This window comes from Urocampus carinirostris, chromosome 17 (genome assembly GCF_059441175.1).
Source record: "Urocampus carinirostris isolate Australia breed hairy pipefish chromosome 17, RoL_Ucar_1.0, whole genome shotgun sequence".
Taxonomy (NCBI): Eukaryota; Metazoa; Chordata; class Actinopteri; order Syngnathiformes; family Syngnathidae; genus Urocampus; species Urocampus carinirostris.
The window spans coordinates 12188042-12208918 of NC_142365.1; the positions used below are offsets into that span (position 1 = coordinate 12188042).

The 20877-nt window shown below is 38.7% G+C and overlaps 1 protein-coding gene across 1 annotated transcript in view; it reads left to right on the forward strand.

The window, feature by feature from the left end:
• Nucleotides 1–6592, forward strand: part of zbtb16a (zinc finger and BTB domain containing 16a) — a 182137-nt gene extending 175545 nt beyond the window's left edge. Inside the window, exon 7 of the mRNA XM_088320957.1 lies at nt 5654–6592. Within this exon, the coding sequence (XP_088177083.1) occupies nt 5654–5883 (230 nt within the window). The 3' untranslated portion in view covers nt 5884–6592. The remainder of the gene's footprint in view (nt 1–5653) is intronic.
• The last annotated feature ends 14285 nt before the right edge of the window (nt 6593–20877 follow it).

Sequence of the window (20877 nt, forward strand, 5' to 3'; positions counted from 1 at the left end):
AAGCTGTTCTAGTAATATTCTTAACGTGTGTTTGAAAGGACAGATCGGTGTCAAATATGACACCTTTTTTTTTGACTGAGTCACTCTGGGTGAAACTACATTTGTCAATGTTCAGGCCCGTTTTTGAGAACATGTCACGGCATTTAGGTCAGTTGGAAATCACATTCCTAGAAAATCACAATTACCCATCATTGATCAGCTAGTTGCAGAACGAGTCCGTGAGCTACTCAGATGCTACCTAGTGCCCGCAGGTCCCACGTTTCTGACCCCCTGCTCTAAAAACCTGATTTTCTTGTGTATTCTGTCTTTTTGAATCTGAATGGATTCCTTCCACTATCTGCGTCTTTAATGCTAAGTGTAAATGAGCTTTTGCATCGGTTGTCACTCACCGTGGCGGCTTTATATACGCTCACCGACTCGCCAGAACGCGCAAGATGCATATCTTTGTTGTCGTGCTACAGTAAATGAACGTCTCCAAAGACTGCCTATTGATCGCGCTTTATTTAGAGCCCCATAAAGATGTCCACACTGTGATAAGCTAGCGTCCGCCGAGAGAGGGAGCTCGGCCGAGACGGATCTGGAAGCTCACCGGGGCGCGGTAACTAGCACAAATACACCTTTTCATTCAGGCTACAAATCTTCTCTAAATACTATTATTCCTATCGGTGTGCGCTTGCATGAGATATGGATTAAAGAGGATTAAGATATTTACATCAAAGTTTAATGAGGAATTCATTCATCCTCTAAATCAGTGTTTTTCAACCATTGTCTAGTGTGCCGCAGGAAATTGCTCAATTTTATGTTTACAAAAAGAATCACATTGTTCCCTATCTTTGCTTTCTTCAGCTGAGTAACTTTAACATACATCCGTATCAGCAGGTGACAGGTGATGTTGTATAAAATGTTGGTCTGCTTCGAGGTTTAGCAGCTCTACTACTGGAGGAACTACCTCCCACAATGTCTTTCATTTCATTCAGTTCAGAATCGCGAGAGGTTTGTAAAGCTTTCTCATTCTTTGTTGCAATACTCTACTTTTGATACTGTAAGTGTCAAGACCAGAACGGAGACAGGACCCACTTGCGTTGCGTTTCTCACAAGTTTTATTGGAAGAATGAGAAAGGGTTGCGCTCACGATCCAGCGGTTGCTGGACGCGGGAAGCAGGTCGCTCGGAACGCGGAAGTGGATCTTCCGTGACGAGCGATGGCGGTGTCAGGAACGGGAAAACAAGTCAGTAGCCGGGACAGGAGGGCAAAAACGTGGTCGGGGTCGGAAGCTAGGAAAGGAGAGTAGACGTGGTAAGGGACAAAAGGAGGTCAAAAGCCGGGATGGGATGGTAGACGTGGTCAGGATCAAAAACAGGTCAAAGCCGGGGGACAGACGGGAGCAAAAAAAGGTGGGAGTCAGGGTCGTTAAAGGCTTGCCTAGTGTTAACTGAGGTTTGCAGATGGACTGACAAAAGGGGGCAGATAGTAGTTGGTCTAAATAGGGACAGAGAGCCAATCAGAGTCCGAGGCAGTTGGCGCCAAAGGAGCGGGCACAGGTGATGCATATCGGTAATCATGACAGTAAGTATAAATTAAGGTCCCCAGGCTTGCAGTGATGTTAAAAGAAGAAGCAAAAACATAATAAGCAGGGAATGGAAGAAATGCCTGTCTGACAATATCTGACCTCAGTCTCTCTGACTATAAGTCAAGTCAAGTCAAGTCATTTTTATTTGTATAGCCCTAAATCACGAAGAGTCTCAAAGGACTTCACAGATTGTTACACTATATTACACAAACTATTTTCAACCGACAAGAGGAGTAGGTTATTCGTATGCAATGGAGTAGAAGTGAGTTTTAAGTTTAGATTTAAACATTTCCACTGAGGTTGCAGATCGAATCTCAGAGGGAAGAGCATTCCACAGCACCGGTGCCCGGATGGAGAACGCTCTCGAACCAGCAGAAGACTTCTTTGCTCTCGGGATCATCAGAAGACCAGCACTCTCAGATCGTAGGCTTCGGACCGGGACATAGTGGCAGATCAGATCTGAAAGATAAGAGGGAGCAAGTCCATGTATGATTTTGTACAATACTAAGAGAACTTTGAAGTCACATCTTTGGCTAACTGGGAGCCAATGCAGGTTAGCCAAAATCGGTGTTATGTGATCGTACTTTTTTGTCCTGGTTAAGAGCCTCGCTGCGGCATTTTGTACTAGCTGAAGAGACTTGATTCTGGACTTCGGGAGACCGGAGAGTAGTGCATTGCAGTAATCGAGACGGGAGGTAACAAATGCATGAATTATTGTTTCCGCATCAGACTGAGACAGTATTGAACGGATTTTAGCAATGTTGCGAAGATGGAAGAAGGCAGTTCTAGTAATTTGCTTTACATGCATCTCAAAGGATAGATCAGGGTCAAATATGACACCTACATTTTTAACTGAGTCACTCTGTGTGATGTGACATTTGTCAATGTTCACAGCAGTTTTTGAGAATAAGTCCCGGCATTTAGAAGGACCAATGACTAACATTTCAGTCTTTTCAGAGTTAAGACTAAATCGCAAAACAATACTCCTCACAATCCCTATAAAAAATATTTCTAAAATAACATGTTATTACAATGTTATTACCTGGTTTCATCTATAAAATGTTGAAATAGATCACCCAAGGACACCATGTTGCAATCTATAACACATTATTTGGCAGACTGGTCCCAGCTCGGGACCCCTGACCACACTTTGAAAACTCTCTAATTCACACACGGCACACGCTTCCCATCTGCTTATCAATAAAGCAGCTGTTAAGCCCTGCTATCAAGGTAGCCTGTCCAATAATTGTCTCCCACCTCCACACATAAATCCAACTTTTTTCCCCTTATTTTGGAGGTGAGGGGGGAGGGTCTCGGACGGCTGATAACGAGAGCGAGCGACAAGCGCACCGTCAAAGGCCAGTTCACATCAAAGGCGGCCGCTTGATGAATCATCGACAAGCAACGAGCCCCCCAGAAGCCCCCCAACCCCTCCGCACATGCCGATGCCCGATCGATAGCGCAGGGGGCTCAGAGGAGGGGGCATTTGCAATTCATTATTAGCCGCTTATGTGAGGCCACCTTGTTTACAGTGTGGTTATCGATGGCGGCAAGCCGGCGGGCCGGCCGCCGTATATTTACGCTTATTGGCTTCCTGGTCAAGGTCAAGGTCAAGCGAGGGGGGGGGGGGGTGCATCTGGGAGATCGGTCACTCCCACCCTCGCAAATGCCACCAGCGAAAGGTCGCTATTTACATGTCTTAAATGGGATCATCTGCTAGACATCGCTCACGTCACTGCGAGCTAGCGACGTTAACGTCAGCTACAAACATTTGCACAATGCTTTTTTTTTTTTTTTTTTTTTTTAAATCAGTTGCTACCAAATCATGTTTTTGGGTTTTTCGTTTTTTTTTTTTCTCTGGACAACTAGCAACTTTTACTAATGATATGAATCGAGGGTTGGCATGCATACGTATATACATGCATGTTCTCAGGAGGAACAACCTGGAACAGTGATTGCTATTGTCCTTTTTCAAGCCACAATGGAAAGCATTCTGGCATAAGGCATCACCAGCTTGTGGTATGCTGGGAGCACGGTAGCAGACAGGAAAATCATATGAAAAGTAATCAACACAGCTTTAAAGATCATCGGCTGCTTTCTGCCCAGTCTAGAAGACATTGCTGGATTCCCACACTGGCCACTACCCCTTTGACCGGTTTCCCTCCGGTCGGCGCTACAGTTCCCTCAGAACTAGGACGGACGGGTTCAGAGACAGCTTCTCCCATAGGGCCATCACCACCTTAAACGCACAAAACTTATCAGTGACAATAAAGACAGTTATTTTCTATTCTAAACATACACTACGTGATTAGTCAACAGACACCTTACCAAAAAGCGACCACAGAAGAACATGCCAGACTTAAAAGTAGTTTTTTTTTCCAGCCTTTTTTTTAGAGGACAGTATTTTAAGTGGATTAAGACGAAACAAAATACAAAATCGTAATTACTCAATGTATCATTGCTTTCAAAGGCACAGATTTGTGCGTATGCGGACTGGGCTTTGGTACAGGCTTCCCGCGGATCTATAGTCTTTTATCTTTTTTGTTTAGTTTTTTTGTTTTTCTTCATTCTCTCAGTAAAATGTGAAACTGGAGTGCCACGTCCAATTTCGTTGTCACAATATGTTCAACCCATTTTGTAACAATGATTATAAAGGTATATTCTATTCTATTCTAAAATTCGTTGAATTCATTATTCAAAAAACAAGGCCTTAATTGGCATTAAAATATATTGAATCGAATTGTCGAAAGATTTACAAATGTAAACACAAAGATTTAGTTTAATTTATCAATTGTCCACATCCAGGGAGTACAATCATGTGTGATTATAATGCAACACTCATCGCTGCGAACAATTTTAGACGTAGAACACTGGTCTTTCCTCGTCCTACAATGAAGATAGGCGCTACATACAGTTCGTTACATGTCTTTGCTTTTGGGAGGAGACTTTGGTTTGTCCCCTCTCACCGCCTGTCTTTTCATCCCTGTTAAATATGTTTTCATGGTGGAACTCGAGGGTCTGTTAACTTACTGTTTACACTTCTTACTATGTGCAAAGCACAACTTATCCTCAACACACGCTGCCAGTGAAAGCGCAACTGCACTTTATTCTAGGATAGTTACAAAAATTGAAGTTTTATTGGAAGAAAGAGAAAGGGTTGCGTCCACGATCCGGTGGTTGCTGCACGCGGAGACCAGGTCGCTCTGAACGCGGAAGTGGATCTTCCGTGACGAGCAATGGCGGTGTCGGGAACGGAAAAACGGGTCAGTAGCCGGGACAGGAGAGCAAAAACGTGGTCGGGGTCGGAAGCGGTTCGTAAGCCAGGAAAGGAGAGTAGACGTGGTCGGGGACAAAAAGAGGTCGAAAGCCGGGACTGGAGAGTAGACGTGGTCAGGATCAAAAACGGGTCGAAGCCGGGGGACAGACGGGAGCAAAAACAGGTGGGAGTCGGGGTCGAAAAAGGCTTGCCTAGTGTTAACTGAAGTGCGCAGACGGACTGACAAAAGGGGACAGATCGGAGTGGGTTTAAATAGGGACAGAGAGCCAATCGGAGTCAGAGGCAGTTGGCGCCAAAGGAGCGGGAACAGGTGATGAATATCGGTAATCAGGACAGTAAGTATAAATTAAGGTCCCCAGGTTTGCAGTGAAGCAAAAACCTGATAAACGGGGAATGGAAAAAATGCCTGTCTGACTATATCTGACCTCAGTGTCTCTGTCTATAAATAAACTAAATTGCAAAACAATACTTCTCACAATCCCTCTAAAATAACATGTTATTACTATGTTATGACAATGTTATTACAATGTTATTTATCTATAAAATGTAAAAATAGATCACCCAAGGGCACCATGTTGCAATCTAACACATTATTTGGCATACTGGTCCCAGCTTGGGACCCCTTCTTTAATTCACAGAAAAAATGGCTCCCAAGGTCAAACACACCCTCCTTGACAGAGCTTCACTATCTGAGAAACGGATTGTTTTCAGTCTGATGACAGACTTGCGCTCCTTCGTTTCTTTTTGGCTGTAGTGGCCCAAATCCTCGTATGTAATTTCTTGCTTGAACTTGTCTCTTCCTTCAGGTGAGAAGCCATTTGAGTGCAAGCTGTGCCACCAACGATCCAGGGACTACTCTGCCATGATTAAGCACCTGCGCACCCACAACGGCGCATCGCCCTACCAGTGCACCATCTGCCTGGAGTACTGCCCCAGCCTCTCGGCCATGCAGAAGCACATGAAGGGCCACAAACCCGAAGACGTACCTCCGGACTGGCGCATCGAGAAGACCTACCTTTACCTCTGTTACGTCTGAGAGTGAGGAGGTATCGGGTATGCCAGAGCGAGGTGAAGTAGGAGAGTTTAGCGAGGGGGGCCGACGTTGAAATAATGAGTGTCGTGCTTTTCTATCCTCGCTATCGAAGGGTCCACCTGGAAAGATACAGTTGGTTCGGAATCACCGGGTCATTCCTGCACACGCATTGTGTTACTTTGCGGTTCTATTGTTGTGTTGTTGTTTTTTTTTAATTTCAGGTCGCCTCATGATGCAAACAGCTGCAGGGAAATGGATGCTGCTACAGTGTTGACCGATTCTCAAGGGCTATCAGACCTAGAACAAATGAGAGATTCTGGTTTTACAGAGGTGTGCTTCCTGTTTATGAATCGCGGGAAAATTACGCGAATGTAATTTCATTTTGGGAACGAAAAGAAAAACACTTAAGTGTTTCTGGTAGTTGCTGTTGCAACTCATGTCATTGTTTTGAGTTTGTACAGAAAAGTTTAGTGAAAAACACAAATCCCAATTTAAATTGAGATTTCTTTTCTCATGGGTTTTCTTTGTTATATCTGCGAGATTTATAGAGATCAGTGAAGTCGGGTTCTTCGTAATTGTATTCACAGACTTGCTGAAAAGGTGGAGGAAGCGGGAATAGCACTTAGTCGAGTGCAGGCTTCTGCCCTGGCCCAACATTTCTCGGATGTTCCTCATCTTTTGAGAAATCGATGCAAATCCTCAAAAAGTTCCCTAAAAAGAACCTCAGGATTTGCACCCAAAACTCTGCCCACTTTTTTCCCCCCCTTCCTTGGTTGTAAATATCACAAAATCATTTTTTTTTATCATGACAATTCTCCTGACCATAATTCTTTGATCATAAACAAAATTCTTAACTCAAACTGCCACTGACAACCACAAACGTCCAAGATCTGTAAATCCAGTCCCATTGACAGCATAGAGACATCTGTACGAGATTTTTCCAACAAGTAGGCTGAATGAGTGCGAATGAACTCCAAAAAAAGTTAGACTGTTTTGTTTTGTTTCTGTCAAATTCTTGAAGAAAAATCGAAAAAGTGTCCTTATTCAAAAAAGAAGTTTAACCCAGCATTGGTACCCAAGACTCTGGCCAGAATTTCAAAAACTGTAACAAAAATAAAAGAATAAATACAAATAAAAACCCTTATTCATTCACTGGCAATGACGGCTACAAATATTCAAGATCCATTTTAATTTCAAAGCTATTTACAGTTTAAGACATAAGTCAGATATTTTCCATTACAGTGAGGCTAATGAGTTAATTGTGGAGACACTGTGAAAAAAATATACAAAACTGAGCATTTCTGTCACATTCTTGAATTATCCCGAATTTTTTTTAAAAAGTGTCCTTATTCTAAAAATTCTTAGCCCGATTGTCAGTTTTTTGTTTCCTAGATTGCAAATATAACAAAATCATCCAGAAAGTATTACAATTTCCTGACCAAGGTTTTATTTACTGCCAATTACCGCTACAAACGTCAATAATACGTTTCGCATTCAGTGCCATTGACTGCTAAATACGTCACTCATAGATTTTTTTCTATTAAAGTATGCTGAATGAGATAAGTGTAGAGACACCCAGTAAAATTGTACAAACACGTTTATGTATCTATGACATTCTTCAATTATCCGGATGGAAAAAACAACAAGTTCATTCACTACCAGAGATTGCTACAAACGTCCACTATCCATTTTACATTCAGTACCATTGACAGTTAACGACGTCAATTCTAAAAAAAAAAAATTAAGGCCGAATGAGTGAAATGTGGAAACACTGAAACATCGGACAAAACTGTTTATTTTTCTGTCAGAAGGAAAAAACAAAGTTTTTCACCAGTTACATCTACAAACTTCAAAGATCCGTATTATATTCAGTGCCATTGACTGCTTAAAACATCAATACTAGATTGCTTCCTTTTAATAAAGGAGGCTAAAAGAGTCCAGTGTGGAGACACTGTGAAACATCGTCCAAAACTGTATATTTCTATCGGATTCTTCAATTATCTTGAAGAAACAAATCCCAAAACTCATTTACTGCCTTTGACGGCTACAAACGTCAAAAATCCGTATTACATTCAGTGCCATTGACAGTTTAAGACTTCGATACTAGCTTTTTCTCATAAAGTAGGCTGAATGAGTGTGAAGACACTCTGAAACATTGTACAAAACTGATTTTTTTGTCAGATTCTTCAATTATCTTACAAGAAAAGATAAATTCGGTCACTGCCAGTGAAAGCTACAAACGTCAAAAATCCATGTTACAGTCTGTGCCATTGAGAGTTTAAAACGTCAATATTAGATCTTTCTTTTTATTAAGTAGACTGACTGAGTTAAATGTGGAAACACTGTAAAACTTCTGTCAGATTCTTCAATTATTGTTAAGGAAAAAAGTAACAAACTTCTAAACTGCCAGTTACAGCTACAATCTTCAAATGTCCGTATTACATTTAGTGCCATTGACAGTCTTAAGATGTCAATACTTGATATATTTTTTGAATGGAGTAGGTTCAGAGTGGAGACACTGTGGAACATTGTACAAAACTGTTTATATATCTGTCTGATTTTCGATTATCTTGCAGGAAAACAAATAATAAATGCTGCCTGTGACTGCTACAAACGTCAAAGATCTGTGATACATTTAGTGTCAATACTAGATTTTTCCGAATGAGTTGAGTCTGGAAGCACTTTGGGGAAAAAATTGTACAAACTGAGATTTTTGAACTGTCCTAAAGGAAAGAAATCCCGAAAGTGTTCTTACTATGAATTGGAAGATTTTGTTTTTCCTTTAAATGAAATGCTATGTAAGTTAAAACAAGTCGAGCTCCCGATTTTGTTTACATTTTTTTCTCGATAGCCCCTGAGAATCGTCCATCCGAGCCGCGAAATATGCAGTAGATGATGAAACAGGAAGCTAAACAAAGGACGAACTTGATTGGTGGGTTTGGGAGGGGCTTTTTACGGGGGGCGGGGCCTAAGTGCTGCTTTCTGCCTCTCATTGGTCTTCCGGTTGTCAAAAGACCAACTATTCCGTCGATCACAAATGTATCAGCGTAACCACGACAACAGTCTCTGTTTGATATCGGTCAAGCTTTATAATCACGTTAATCTCTGCCTGTAAACGCTCATTTAACCCACACTAACCACGAAAAGAAGCCCGAAAAACAAAATGTCTGCTCTCGAAGGAGTGAATGTCGGATTCCATTCGATCTCGTGAATGTGAAAAGACTTGCACGCCGAAACGCGCGGTGTCTCTAGGACCCCCGAAGACGGCAAGAGGAACCGCCGAAGTGATTGACCAATCAGGCGACAGGAAAAAAAAAACGGACTTTTGTGGTTTCATTTCCTCGTTTTCACTTCGTACTTGAATTACCTCATTTTGTGACCTCGTGTTTAGTTTTGTTTTACGCCGCGTGTTAGCGTGTTAGCATGTGTTAGCGTGTCTTTTTTTTGCACACGTTTCGAAAGTGCCGTGCAGCCATGAGATTTGTTTTGGGTTTCTTCGTTTGTGGGTGTTACCAAACTCGGTGTTCGCATTATTAACCGCGCTCGGTTTGGTCTTTTTACGTTTCTTATTGTTTATTCGAAAAGAAAAGCTACCTCTCTTAAGTTCTCATTTTTGGCAAAAAAGCACATTTGTTTTTTGTTGTCCTCTCACGGCTTTTTTTGTTTGTCATTACTACTTTTTATGTGTTTTATTCCTCAAATAGCGGCCCCCTTTCTTAAGTCGGATGGTGAAAAAACGCGGCATTTATACACTGCCATTTTTCCCGAACACGGGATTAAAAAAAAACACACTGTAAAATCAAGTGTTTTTTGCACATTCCTCTGCTAACCAAAACAGGAGCAACTATGGAGGCAGGTCAAGAACAGTTCTCAGATCAGTATGTTATGTACCTTATTTTCTTTTTTGGTTTTACAAAAGACCACTTTTTTTTTACCGACTCATACACAGTTTGTTTTTATTTTTTTTTATGTATTATGAAATATATTTCACTCAAAGGGTTGCTAACTTTTCAACCATTCTTAGTTGTTCCTCACCTGTCCATATTTGGACAAAATCCTTTCTTTTTTTGTCTTCTTTTTAATATATATATATTTTTTTTTTTGTTTGTTTTGTTTTTGTTTGTTTTTTTTTTAGTTCTATTTTTGGTTCGTTTTTTGAATGTCATCCCCAACCAATACGCCCCACTACACTTATCTTTCACCCATTCGATCATGTTGAGAATTTAGTTGTTCCTCACCTCTTCATATATGGAAAGAATGCGCTTTTTGTTTTTGTTTGTTTTTTTGTTCTTGTTTTGGTTCGTTTTTTTTAATGTCATCCCCAACCTATACGCCCCACTACACTTATCTTTCACCCATTCATTCATGTTGTGAATTTAGTTGTTCCTCACCTGTTCATGTTTGGAAAGAATGCTTTTTTGTTTGTTTTTGCTTTGTACTCTCCTTCACTTTTGTTCATCAGTTTTTTCTTCATTTTAATTTTAGCTACTTTATTTTGCGTATTATTTTATTTTTTCATTTTGTTTTCAGCCCCTCTACACTTTTGTCATTCCTCGCCATATCTTTAGCTATTTGGTTGAGTGGTTGTTGGGCTTTTCTTTTTTCTTTTTCTTTTTTTATGTTTGTTTTTCTTTATACTATCATTCACTTTTATTTGTTCATCAACCCATCAGTTTTTTCTCAATTTTAATGTTACCTATTTTGTTTTGCGTTTTTTTTTTTTTTTTAATTTTGTTTTTAGCCCCTCTACACTTGTCATTCCTCGCCATATCTTTAGCTATTTGGTTGAGTGGTTGTTGGGCTTTTCTTTTTGTTGTTGTTTTTTTTTTGCTGTTTGTTTGTTTTTCTTTATACTATCCTTTTTCTTCATTTTTATTTTTCGCTATTTTCTTTTGCATTTTTTTCTTTTGTTTTTTTTCTACCCCTCTACACTAATGTCATCCCCGCCTTATCTTAAGCTATTTTGGTTTAGTGGGGTTTTCTTCTTTGTTTGTTTTTTGTTTTTAAATTTCCGATTCGTATTCCAGTTTCGAATTCACCGTACCAATGACGTCCTCATCTGAATGTCTCCGCCCACTTATCGTTCAGTTGGCCACGCCCACTTCTTCCCTAGCAGCCACTATTTGAGGAAACGCGGTGCTTTCGGAAGCAAAACTATTTACAAAATCAGTTTAAACTTAACAAGAAAGGCGATCAAAGCCCAATGAAACATTTTTGACTGAAAAAACTGAAAAAAGTCAACAAAAAAAGCAATTTAAAAGCCTTAAAAGACGCGCAGGAAAGCACTGGCGCTCGGTGGGTGTAAAAATAGACATCCACGCTTGAATATATGTGAATAAACTCGTAGTTTTGTACGTGTACGTGGGCTTAAAAGGTGCTGGAGGTCTTTTTGGGGATTTTTTTTCCGTGAGCGTGCGATGGACAATTGGACATTTATTCATCGGAAAGAAAAAAAAATCCTGAGCAAGAGAAACCGATTTGATATGAAAAAAACACAAAAGAAATTGTGCTATTTTTGTATTACGTGTGTCGGTCCCGTTTATTTTTCGTGGAGAGTTCATGCAGGGCAATTTTTTCGTTATTTCGTCTCCTGGGTGTGATTTCTTTGTTTTTTTTGCCTTGCTCCTCTTTGATATTGTGTGAAAATATTGTAATAATACCGATGATAATAATACGTGTTGCTTTCTGGATGTCAATCGCATCGTAGGACTAAAAATCTTACCGCCAATGTTTTATTTGTATGTGACAAAAAAAAGAAGAATTTACTCGTTACTCACCATCAATCAAACTTGACCGTGGACGTGTTATTATTTTTTAATTTTTACGTGGTTTTTTTTCTTCTTTTTTTTTTGTACTTGAGAAGAAATTGGGGAAGACACGTCCCGTAACACTGTGAGCCGAGCAGTTCGGGTGGGTTCGCTTCGATTTGGCAGCACCACACTTGCAAGTCATAATAGTGATCATGAAATCCAAGCCTACCCACAATGCAACACTTCCCCGTCACTTCAGTCCGCGTAGACCCTCCGAATGTTTTCTACTTTTGTCCCGCGCGTGATTGTGTGTGTAGAAAAATGCACTAAATCGGATCAAAATTTTGCGTTCTATGCCACTGTTGATGTTTTTGTGTTTTTGTTTTATTCCGTCAGAAAAGAAATAACTCAACACACATCGATATAGTTCTTCCTCGGTGTTCCTCTGCGATGTTTATTTCCTTTTTGTGTGGAAATATGGAAATTGTTGGAAAAAAGGACGTGCTCCATCTCATTTTTTATGTTGAGGTGATGTTTTTTTTATTTTATTTTATTTTTTTGAGGAAAAGAAACATGGGAAAACAATGTCTGCCAACTGCCATTGGATGTCATGACCTGTTTCTTTCTCTTTATTTCAGAATCAATAGGTTCTTTGTGCTATTTAACTCATGGTTTTTCTATTGGTTGTGTTTTTTAGAGTTATAAGTCAATTAAAGAATGAGTATAGTCAGAAAAGAATGATTGATATCGCTGCAATTTTTTGGGGAAGATATTTCTTTTTCTCATTTAGACTGCCCCTGGTGGCCAGGGAGCGTATTTAACGTATTCTTTCATGACCCAGAATCAGACAGCTCTCGATGCTATTTAATGCCTCGCTACTTTCCTTTTTTTTTGTTGTTTTTTACTTGTTAATTCACTCCAGAAATGTATTTATCGACTCTACCAAACTATCGAAGAAATTTCTTTTTTGGATTTTTCAATTATAGTGGTGCCTTGAGATACAAATTTTTTGACATAAAAACTCGCAGGTCCATATTTTTTATCCTCTGCAGAGAGGGATCAATATTTCTGCAATTGTGTGGGAAGCTATTATTCTCTTTTTTTGTAATACACCGCCCCCGGTGGCCATACAAAAGAATGGCGTCTTTATTTACCATTTTTGTTTCAATTCAGAATCAGAGAGCTCTTTACGCTCTCTAATGATTTGTTCCGTTTTGGGGGTGGGGGTTGCTCATAATTCACTCAGAAATTGGTTTATGGACGTTTTTTTTTAATATCCTTATTAAATACGGCAGTGTACTGAGATACAAATGGCATCCAGTTGTGAATATTGGTCCTAAAAGCTCACAGGTCTATATTCTTTATCCTTTGGAAAGAAGGATCAATATCACTGCTATGACTTACTCTAATTGTATTATACTGCCCCTGGTGGCCAGGGTACATATCTAAAGGAATCTTTCATGACCTGTTTTTTGTTTTGTTTTTTATATCCAAATCAGAGGTGTTTCCACGATTTAAATATTTGCTAATTGTCTTGTTTTTTTTTTGGTTATAATTCACTCAAAAATTTGATTTGTGAACAATTGATGCAATTTTTTTCAATTCCGTGCTAAATATGGTGGTGTCTTGAGATACAAGCTGAATTTGCCCGTGATTTCGTTTGACGTAAAAGATCACAGGACTTTGTTCTTTATCCTGTGCAAACAAAGAAAAAAAACACAGGAATTTTGGAAAAATGCTTTTTATTTTGTTTAAAATACTACCCCAGTGGCCCCAGGACACATATTCTTTATGCTATTTATCGAATAGCTTTGCTAAGGACTTAAAAATTATAGTTCACTCAAATGCCGTTATTAAATACAGCAGAGTCTTGCGATACAAGTGGCCTCCCCCTGTGAATTTTGGACATAAAAGCTCACAAGGTATATTCTTTATCCACTGCAAAGAAAAATTCATATCACCACATTTCTTTTGTATTATACTGCCCCTTGTGGCCAGGGCACGAATCGAAAGAGCTGTTTAAGACCATGAGGTGTTATTTAGTTTCAAATTTGTCAAATATGGTTTCTTTTTCTCTTTTTTTTTTTTATTAAAATCATATTTTTGAATGCTTAGATCTTAGCCTATATCTCAAGGCAGCACAGTTTTTTTGTTCCTTCTCCATGATGCATTCAAGGCACGTGGGTAAAAAGAAGCACTCATGACATCCCTGGAGCAGGCACTTGAAGTTGTGTTTTTCGGTGCGGTCCTCTCACCATTTCATTGAAGTCTCCACATACGTTTAAAAGAAAAATGTATATAAAAAAATTATAGATATATTGATTAAAAAAGGAAAGCGCCAAGTTATTTTTTTATAATAGCACTGAGGACCAACGACTTTGACCAAGCGTAACAAAGCTTTTTTTTTTTTTCTTCGTTTTTCTTCTTTTTTTTTCCATTTTGGCAGTTAAGAAGTCGCTCTGTATTATTAAGACATCGACAGTGTTTCTTTTTTATTTCTTTTTTAATTTTTTTGCTATTATGATGATGATTTCAATTGTTATAGTTTTTGTCTACCTCAGCACCTAATCTTAGCCTAATCTTAGAAGGTGCCCGATTATTATTTGTTGATTTCCTTTTATTTTTGTTGTGATATTTTATGCCATTATTGAAATCTACTTTAGAGCTTTGCAAAAAAAAAAAATGAAAAATGAAAAGGTCCTTTGTCTTTTCCAGCGACAATGTGCAGGTTTTCTTTTTTTCTTTTCGACAAAACTCCCGTTGTGGCTTGCTGTGCCACTGTTTGATAATATACTTTTTTTTCAATGTGAAATCAGACACATCTCTTTGTAACATTTCAGTGTTCTCTCTGATGGAGTGTGAAAAAAATGAAATAATGAAAAAAAAAAGATGCTGCAGGTCCTTCCATGTTGTCACTAAAGTTGTCAATGTTGTGCCTTTTTGATCGTGGAAAAAGTATATATTAAAGGTTTTTGTTTTTGATTTCACTTCCTTCCAATGGTATATTGTCCTTTTGTAGTGAATTGCTTTTGTCTTTTTTTGTTTTTTTATTTATGGGTTTCATTATAAGAATCAATTGTACACACAGGAAATAAACAATGGACTTTATGTGAGTTGTCTTTGCACTCTTACTGCCTTTGTTTTTGTTTTTTTTATCTTTCACTATTTGACATTTAAAATTCTCCGAGTGATGTATTCCAAGGATCTCTATTGTTTTCCCTTTTGTATTTTAATGTGAATATAATAATTGGCTACTTTTGGCATATAGATAAAAATATTGATCATCAACTCTAGGAAATTGGTCAATAAAAATACGATGTTTTTAAGTGATGCAAAGGCTCCCTCTTGCGGTATTTGATGATAATTCTGTTAAATTGAATGCGATTGAATTCAATTAAAATTGTTAATTTAATCTGATGCATTTTCAATTTACTTTCAAAGCAGTGTTTTTTTAATCCGTAATAAGATTTTATTGTGGAAATTCAAATGATTATTACAGAGTAAAACCTTAAATGGTTATGCATTCTAAATTGTATATTATACATACTTACGGTTCACTGATCCCTTAACCTCATTGGTGCACAGGGTTGGGTAGGGTTACTTTAACTGGATTGCTTTCTAATACTTTTGGATTACTCCAATACCAAATATGCTATTAAAAGACAAAAGAAACTAAATATGAATAAAATGATGACTCTCAACATGTGGTAAGCTTTCTCTCCTGGCTTTGAATTTTTGATCTCCGGCAAAACTAACATAAAATGCGACAGAAACAAAATGAAAATAAATCCAAACAGCTTGCCAACATCATTTTTGCCGTTCCATGTATTCCGTTACTCCCCAAGCCTGCACAAAATTTAGTCACTTTATTCATATTTAGTTTCTTTTGTCTTTTATTAGCATATTCGGTGTTAGAGTAATCCAAAAGTAATTGAAATTAATCCAGTTAAAGTAACCCTACCCAACCCTGTTGGTGCACCAATGAGGACGCAACTCTGGACAGCTTTCTCCACTGGCTTGTTTTTGGGTTGTGGCAATTTTGTAACCAGCCCAGTTCATTTTTGGTCTTGGTATCCTCCTGCCCCCTTGGACTGTGCGCTGGACAATAATCTTGGTCAGTCCTGGTGATCTTGTGACATGACATCGACAACAGGTCTTCTTAGGTTCTAATGTGCCTGCTGATGGTGTTGTGCACCATTTTGTTTGTCACATGGGCTAAGGAGCTGATGCCTAGAGGTTTACTGTCGCATCCGATCTCCACGGCCTGGATTTTCTTTCCCAGTTTTGCCGTGAGGGTCCATCTGTGGCACTTACAGTGCAGTGAAAAGTAATTGCCCCTCTCGTAATTTCTGTGTTTGTTTGTTTTTTGCATATTTATCACTCACAAAGGTTTCAGATCATCAAACCAATTCTAGTATCACACAGAGACAACTCAAGAAAATAGAAAATTCAGTTTTGAAAAGTTAATTCCATTTATTAAGACACCAAAAAAAACCTATGTGAGAAACTAATTTGGGCCACCTTGGGCATACACAATTTGAGAAAAACATGAAACTCAAGCAAACCATATAGGTTGACAGGTGTGATATTTAGTATCCAAAAGATATGTTAAGCTGAATTAATTCCCATAATGCAGTTATTTTACACACTTCAAAACAACTAGGTCTCATGCCTGTTAGAAATCCATCATCCATCCATTATCTGTACCGCTTATCCTCAGTAGGGTCGCGGAGGTGCTGGAGCCCATCCCAGCCATCTTCGGGCAGTGGGCAGGGGACACCCTGAACAATTTCCGATAAAATCGCAATGACCAATCACTGGTGAGATATTTTCAGAACTGGTCCGTGGGCTACTCAGGTGTTCTTAGGGCAGTGGTCAGTAACCACCTGCCTGTGGGCTATGTGTTACCAGGCTGCACCGTGTATCCACACTTTTTTACTCGTAAAAACTTCCAAATTTGCGAGGTTTGCGGTTGTAAATTATATTACTCAGGCATTGGTTAATCAATTATCACCAATATCATTTGCTCAACATTCGATGTGGCGGGAATCAATCCCGGATCATGGGAATGAGAACACTGTTCCATTTCATCTCATCATCACACTATTTTTACTCACCGTACCACGTTGTCTCACCTTTTTTATCTTTGATATTGGTCAAACGTTCTACAAGAGGGGTTTTGGCTGAATTCATTCCCATAATGCTCAACTACAGTGTTTTACAGTGTGGTATAATAAAACATTATGGGAATGAATTCAGCCAAAACTACTCTTTTACAACGATTAAAGAATCACGTGCACCTTCAAGATGAGACAACGCGATTAAATAGTGCAATAAGGAGATTGAATCTAGAGCCTTTTCCCATGTTATCTAGATCCCCAGAGATGTAGCAATTACACAACAGATTTAAGCTTAATATGTTAAGTATTAGTATTGACATTGCTTCTGACGTTATCGGAGGGCTGGGCTGTGAGAAAAAAATTTAACCGGTCCGTGGTACAGAAAAGGTTGTCGACCAGTGTTCTAGGGCAGTGTTTTTCAACCAGTGTGCCAGGGCACACTAGTGTGCCGCGAGACCTTGTCTAGTGTGCTGCTGGAATTTGCCCAATTTTATCTTTCCAAAGAATCGGGCCATCATTCAGTATTTTTGCTATCGTCAGACGAGGAACTGTAATAGTCATCCATATCAGTAGGTGGCAGTAGCTTTTTATATACTAATTATCTGCTCATGAGGTAGCACAGTACATGTAATAACAATTTGTTTAACAAAGCGGTTTAAGATTGCACTGTCAAAAATGAAAACATAAATAAAGCACATCATTCTTTTTTATTTTAAGTATTATTTTCTTCTTTTTATATACTAATTATCTGCTTATGAGGTAGTACAGTGAAATATTTGACAGGACTTCATTTTCAAACATTTTCGACGGACGGTGTGCCTCGGAATTCTTTTATAAATATAAGTGTACCTTGGTTCAAAAATGTTGAAAAACACTCTTCTTGGGGACTCCTGTGGGTCCACGGACACCACATCGGTGACCCTCGATTTAAATATTCAGCAACAGAGTACTCAAATACTCATCCCATCTGTCACTGACAAAAAAAATGTCAATTTACTTCTTACATTAGCTTGCTAGACTGGGACTGAGAGACTTAAAGCTGTCCACTTGTCATCCACTCCCCATATCGTGTTTTGTTGTTTTGACAGGAAACGAGAAAGAAGTTGACAGTGAAATGGGATTGCTGGGGATGATACTTTGATGTCATTGTAGCCGGTGAGAAAGGAAGGTCCAGTAGGTCACCGGAGTTTGCGTCATTTAACGTCTCGAGGTCGTGCATCACAAGCCAACCTTAGGCCTCACATCACTTGTTAATGCATATTTTGTTGACATTGGACCTTTCCCTGAGAAAATCTATTCCATCTAGTGTGGCACAGAGCCGCTTTGTGGTTAGGTGGGTGAACTACAGCATTATCTGTAGAGCAACAAGTTTTTGACTTCATATAGTTGCTTGGGCTTTGCTAATAAGACAAATTTTAGGCATTAAAATGTACATTTTTTTTATTATAAAGATGTATGATAGTTGGATAACAAATGTTTACAGTATGAATAATTGTACATTTTGCAGACTTCTTAAATAACTTATTACAGGGTTGGGTAGGGTTACTTTAATTGGATTACATTCAATTACTTTTGGATTACTCCAATACCAAATATGCTAATAAAAGACAAAATAAACTAAATATGAATAAAATGATGACTCACAACACGTGGTAAGCTTTCTCTCCTGGCTTTGATCTCTTTGATCTCCGGCAAAACTAACATAAAATGCGACAGAAACAAAATGAAAATAAATCCAAACAGCTTGCCAACATCATTTTTGCCGTTCCATGTATTCCGTTACCAGGATTGGGTAGGGTTACTTTAACTGGATTACTTTCAATTACTTTGGGATTGCTCCAATACCAAATATGCTAATAAAAGACAAAAGAAACTAAATATGAATAAAATGATGACTCACAACACGTGGTAAGCTTTCTCTCCTGGCTTTGATCTCTTTGTTCTCCTGCAAAACTAACATAAAATGCGACAGAAACAAAATGAAAATAAATCCAAACAGCTTGCCAACATCATTTTTGCCGTTCCATGTATTCCGTTACTCCCCAAGCCTGCACAAAATTTAGTAATTCATATTTAGTTTCTCTTGTCTTTTATTAGCATATTTGGTATTGGAGTAATCCAAAAGTAATCCAGTTAATGTAACCCTACCCAACCCTGCTTATTTACCGTTTTTAGACTACGTAAATCATGATAGAGTACTGCATCTAGTCACATTTTTTCCAGTTTCAAGATGATTTCTCAAGTTGTCCATTCAACACATTGACATTTGACACCTTTTATGTGTTTTTATTATCCGATAAAATGTGCTACAAAGCTAAGAGACCTCAAAACATGAATCAGTTCTTAGGTAAGGATCACAAAGTGAAATTGCAGAACAGCGGGGAATGGAAACTTACGGTAATTGACTAAATGTACTAGTGCTGCAACAACGAATCGACAAAATTGATTATAATCGATGATTAGAAGCGTTGGCAACTAATTAGATCATCGATTCGTTGTATTGCGTGATTTATGAGCCACCAAGAACGATAAATCAATGCAAATTAGAGTGCACACCATTGAGTTGTGACGCTGGGAGTTTTAGTACTGCTTTAATCCGGCAGAGGGCGACAACACAGCTTTTTATATTAAAAAAAAATTAACATTTTCACATACTGTACTACATTTTGAAAATTGACTTGAAAGTTCCAACTTTTTAGTCATGAACCGTTTCGTCACAAAACAAAGTTATCAATTTTCAAGGGAACAGACCAAAATACAGAGAAAAACAATCAGAAAATAGGTATAAAATAAAGTTAAAAGAAAAAAAATGACATTATTATCAAGTTATTTGACAAACACTTATAAAAAAAGTATTGTTTTATATCATATAGTCCTTTGTTTCTGTGTAGTATATCATTTATCTGTACAAAACTTCAGTATTTGAATGAATAGGAGGGAGATTAGAAATCCGATTCATCGATTAATCAAAAAAATAATCGACCGATTTATCGATTATGAAATTAATCGTTAGAAAAAAATTTACCCCAGATAAAAACATTATAAAAAAATAGTGTATGGTGTATACTAATGTGTTATGTACATGCATGAGCTTAGATAACATAACGAAAAATGTATGTGAAGGAAAAATGAAATTGTATTTACTTTTGGTGTGGTGTGATTTGAGCTGGTACAGTGGAGTAGCAGGTGGATGGAAAGGGGGGAAGGAGACGTCATTGGCGAAACTGAATAAAAACTGACTCTTAAACTACAAATTGCAAAGATTTGAATGCAATAAGAAGAAACCTTTGCTGCAATTCCTGACTTGGTTTTAATAATAGTCCCAATTGGTTACAGCCATGCAACTTAGTGAGGGTAGCAATTCGTGTGCTTTTGTCGGATTCCTTGATTACCGGAAGCTTTGTTTCCGTTGTTATCATGTTTTTGCCCTTGAGTTTTGCCTCACTGCAAGCCTATGGAACCATTGCATGTAAATGCAATACAGAAAAATACAATATTGCATCCCCAACTCGTGAAGTCTTACAAAGCACACAAGAGTCTGAACTGAATGAGGAGAAGGGCATTGAGGGAGGTAATTCGGCCAACAGCAAATATGTATTTTCATAATTCTGTAACAAACCAATAGCAAGCCAACATTTGATATCAGGTCAACCAATAGCAGACGAGTATCTTAGTGATGTAACTCAATTTAGGATTTTATTTGTGCATGCGAAAGAATTTGTTGTTGATGTCTTGTAGAGAGGAAAATGCAGTACTGTAAAGCGAGATTAAAGAAAATGTCAGGACCAGAACAAAGACAGGACGCACTTGCGGTACGTTTCACTCGGTTTTATCGGGAAGAAAGGAAAGGATAGCACAGACGATCCGGTGATCGCTGGTCGCGGGAAGCAGGTCGCTCTGAGTGCGGAAGTGGCACTTCTGTGGCGAGCAATGGCGGTGTTGGGAACGGAAAAAACGGGTCAGTAACCGGTACAGGAAAGCAATAATCGTGGACGGGTTCAGCAACGAGTGGAAAGTCAGGAGAGGAGAGTAGACGTGGTGAAGATAAAAAAAATCAAAGCCGGGAAACGGACAGGAGTGAGTCAGGGTAGAAAAGCTTGCCTAGAGTCAACTGAGGTTGGCAGACG